Here is a 3,599-nt window from a genome sequence, read left to right as displayed (position 1 = left end):
AGCCGCATCAATTTCCAAATTACATTCTAAAACCTTTGACTATTTTTCATCACAATTAGGTTTTGGCATGCCTCTTACTACTCATGTTCTAGCAAATCTTTCTCCACTTCTCAGTACAATCTATTCTAAAAAATGCTCAAACACCTACAAAACATCAAATTAGATTCATTCATCAATTTTGACATAACTTTTATGTCAAAAATTCAACCAAGCATGAACTCTAAATCTTCGCATCAAAGGCTATAACTTAGCATGCACAGTACAAGACCAATCATGATTGATGGTGATAAAAAGGGCATGACCTAAAACATTCTTCCCAGCAATTTAAATTCAAATGGAGAAAGAAAGCTTATAGGCATGGCCATAGGGGTGTAGATGAGTCGAGTCAAGTCAATTCGAGCTAGAGCCACCATGGGTTGAGCTTGGGCTTGATTAAAATTGAGTTTGAGCTCGAGCTTAATTTTACGAGTTCGAACCAGCTCAAAAAAATATAGAATCTCTAGTTACTAAAAGCACCGAAATGAGTCATTTTTACCAGTACATTAAATCTCAGTGCAAACATAAAAAAATGTTTTTTTAAACCGATATCAGGATAAATTCAATGAAACTAAAGTAAGGTTCTGGTAAAATTGATCGGAATGCATGTAAAAAAACAAAAAAAAAAAAGAAACCTGTGAGAAAGGAAGGATGATGTGAATAATGCTGACTAACACAAGCTTAGAATTCTTTTTTAAAATGTGAAGAAAAAAAAACTTAAAACTTTAACAGCTGGTGAAAGCTTATTTTTTGTCCACTCCCTTGTTAACAAAACTGGCACTAAAGCTGGTTTCATTGCGTGAATAAAGTATAGGATGATTTACATACATGCCACATTACCTATGCATGGAAAGGTGCATTTCAATTCTCATAAGTTAAAATGATGGTATTTTTTATGTGATATGAAAATTTTGGGTGGTATAAATGTCAAAATAAAGGCAAGAGTTTTAATTACTCTCCAAGATTTGTTTCCACATTTCATCACAAACTCATGTCCCGCTCCATAATACCAAAAATATACAGGCAAAAAATGTTCAAAAAACTAATGACACTCGTTTAAGAGTGAAATGTAAAGGAAAAGGCATGGAAACCAATTCAAAATAACTTGATAGTATGTTCTCCATGAATATAAACCCAAAGAATTACATTAAATTATTGAGTACCTTCATACATTTTAAAATGAAAAAGTTTAGCACAGCCCATCCAAACACACTGCGGTGACACTGTTAACAAATCTAATTGAACTCTTACCAACTACATAACCAGGAGAGTGAGAGACCTTCCACCTCCTCAATTCCTACCAAGTGGCAGCGATCGGCAAGAATAAGTCTCTTTAAACTCTGTTTTCTTAGAAGAAGTAAAGATAGAAGCATAAACCTCCTTGGTGGCATTGACAGGAGCAATATCCACTGCCTTAAACCTCTTCGCACTCCTATCCTTCCCAACACACTCCAAGCTCCCAGCTGTCTCACCAACGCCATGTTTTGCACCACTCAAACTACACCCAACATTCTTCTCCATCTTCTCCCTCGACCTTCCCCTCTCCTCCTCCATCCTCTCCCTCAACAAAGCCACCTCCTCCAAAGTACCATTAATCACAATCTTATCCAACTCGGAGAACTCCTTATGGCAAACCAAGCAAGCTGACGTTTTCACCTCCTTTAGAGCCTTTCCACTTAAAACATGCCCGCATCCCTTAATAGCAACAAATCCATACTTTCCATTGAATTCAAGCCCAGAAATTGGGCACTGGAACCTCATCTCCTGTCTACCAGCATCAGGAATCGGTGAAAGATGGACAGGAATCATATCTTTCAACCGTCTTATGTGGCTGAACTCCTTGGGAAGCCGCTTGTGGATGAGAGCTTCTACGAGTGACTCCTTGTTGAAGATATTACCGATGCGATCGATCACGCAAGGAGGGGCGAGCGGCTCGGAGGAGAAAGCGCAAGTAGTCCAGCGCGAAAGTCGGGTCTCGTTCGGGTCAACCTTGTCGGGCTTTTTGACAGCGTACATGTTGAGGTAACAATCGCGGGATTCGGCGCCGGTAGCGCCGCCATCTCCTCCGCCACCAGAGAATCGGAGGCGTAGGGTGAGGAGGGAGGATGGTTTAACGTCAGCGGAAGAAAGCGTGGAGGAGTCAAGGAGGGGTTTGCCATTGAGGGAAAAGTAGAGGCAGTTTAGGGTTTGTGTTAGGTTTTGGGAGGGGAATAGAGAGAGCTTTAAGCTGTGGAGGGTGAGATAGGGTGATAGGGTTAGGGATCGGGAAGGGAGGCCGAGGTCAGGGGAAGCAACGAAAATCTGGAGCATTTTTTTGGAAGAAGCCATTACTAGGGTTGCTCCAAGCAACGAGAACGAAGGAACGGAGAGTCGACGAGATCGAATTTTTATTACTTGTAAAAGGTAGCCAATAAAAAGTTCCCACGTGTAATTCATTCCCACTATTATTATTTATGTTAAAAATTCTATTTTTTAACGCCCGATCCGGTCCAAACCAACTTTTTCCGAAAAATTTAAGCATAAGACCCTTTTCCAGTTTTACTCCACTTTACTTTGGCACTTTAGTGTTTGGAGCTGCCGAAATGGATTAGTCTGCCGACGAAGAGAATGACAACCACTTCCAGATCCGAGCCAGTTTAGCTTCGTTCAGAATGTTTTCGACGAAGACAGTGAGAAGGACTTTCAGATCCAAGTGAGTTTAGCTTCGTGGAGAATGTTTTTTTTATCTTAAAGAAATTGTTATGGTTTGGGTTCCAGGGTTTGTGCGAGTTTTCTTTTTTATTTTATGGATACTTCTGGCATTTGTCTGGGTCTATCAGAGTTTTAATTAGTTGATTTAATAGTATTACTTTAGTTTTTTATCCGATGTATAGTTATGGCATATCATTGCTTGTGTTTAAAAATTTGTTTCTCTGGGTTTATCGGAGTTTTACTTTAGTGGTTTTCATTTTATTCGAAGTTGTTGTCGTTGTAACTGTTTATGTTATGCTTGCATTTAGGCCGGGGTAATGGTTTATAGTGTTACCGCGATATTATCTTGGCAGTATTCTCGTGTTATTTTTGTTAATGAGGGATATTGGTGTTATTGTAGGGTTATTGTGGTATTATTATGATTTTATTGTTGTGTTATTGTACTGTTGAAGAGAGTTTTTTTGCTACGGCTTTATGATTTTATTGTTGTGTGATTATGATGTTATTGTCTGCTGTTTTAATAGACACATTTGTTTTACTATTGTCTTCTTATTTGTGTTTCTATAACTTAAATCATTGCATGCATGAAAGGAGGAAGATAGGCGAACAAGCCAAGTACTGTTTTTTGAACCATTTGACACAAATTTGTGAGCAATGAGAGAGATTTATTGACTAATTGAGAGCTTGGTCGGCATCATGAAGAAGTTGAAAATTGTAATATATGTAATATTCATTTTAGTTGAGGGAGAGTTTCCTGATTTCTCAGAGGCAATGAGATGGAAATTTAGTGATTCAGATAATCTTGATTGATAAGCAGTCGAAAAATTATTCGCATCAATGATCAAATGTTGATTGAGAAAAAGTTTCAGGCG

General features: G+C 38.5%; 1 protein-coding gene across 1 annotated transcript; it reads right to left on the bottom strand.

Annotated features, from left to right (window-relative positions):
• Window positions 1-1,106: 1,106 nt before the first annotated feature.
• LOC110023400 (protein RTF2 homolog) lies at window positions 1,107-2,409 on the bottom strand. Its single transcript, XM_020722807.1, has one exon. It carries the CDS (start codon window positions 2,362-2,364, stop codon window positions 1,327-1,329), a length of 1,038 nt encoding a protein of 345 aa, XP_020578466.1. The 5' UTR covers window positions 2,365-2,409; the 3' UTR covers window positions 1,107-1,326.
• Window positions 2,410-3,599: the final 1,190 nt, after the last annotated feature.

This window comes from Phalaenopsis equestris, unplaced genomic scaffold (genome assembly GCF_001263595.1).
Source record: "Phalaenopsis equestris unplaced genomic scaffold, ASM126359v1 Scaffold000224, whole genome shotgun sequence".
NCBI lineage: Eukaryota > Viridiplantae > Streptophyta > Magnoliopsida > Asparagales > Orchidaceae > Phalaenopsis > Phalaenopsis equestris.
Note: the sequence above shows the minus strand (reverse complement) of the source record. Positions and strands in the feature narration are given on the sequence as shown.

Bases quoted from the DNA above. Each gene is read 5' to 3' on its own strand.
- LOC110023400 (XM_020722807.1), bottom strand. From the start codon at position 2,364: ATGGCTTCTTCCAAAAAAATGCTCCAGATTTTCGTTGCTTCCCCTGAC.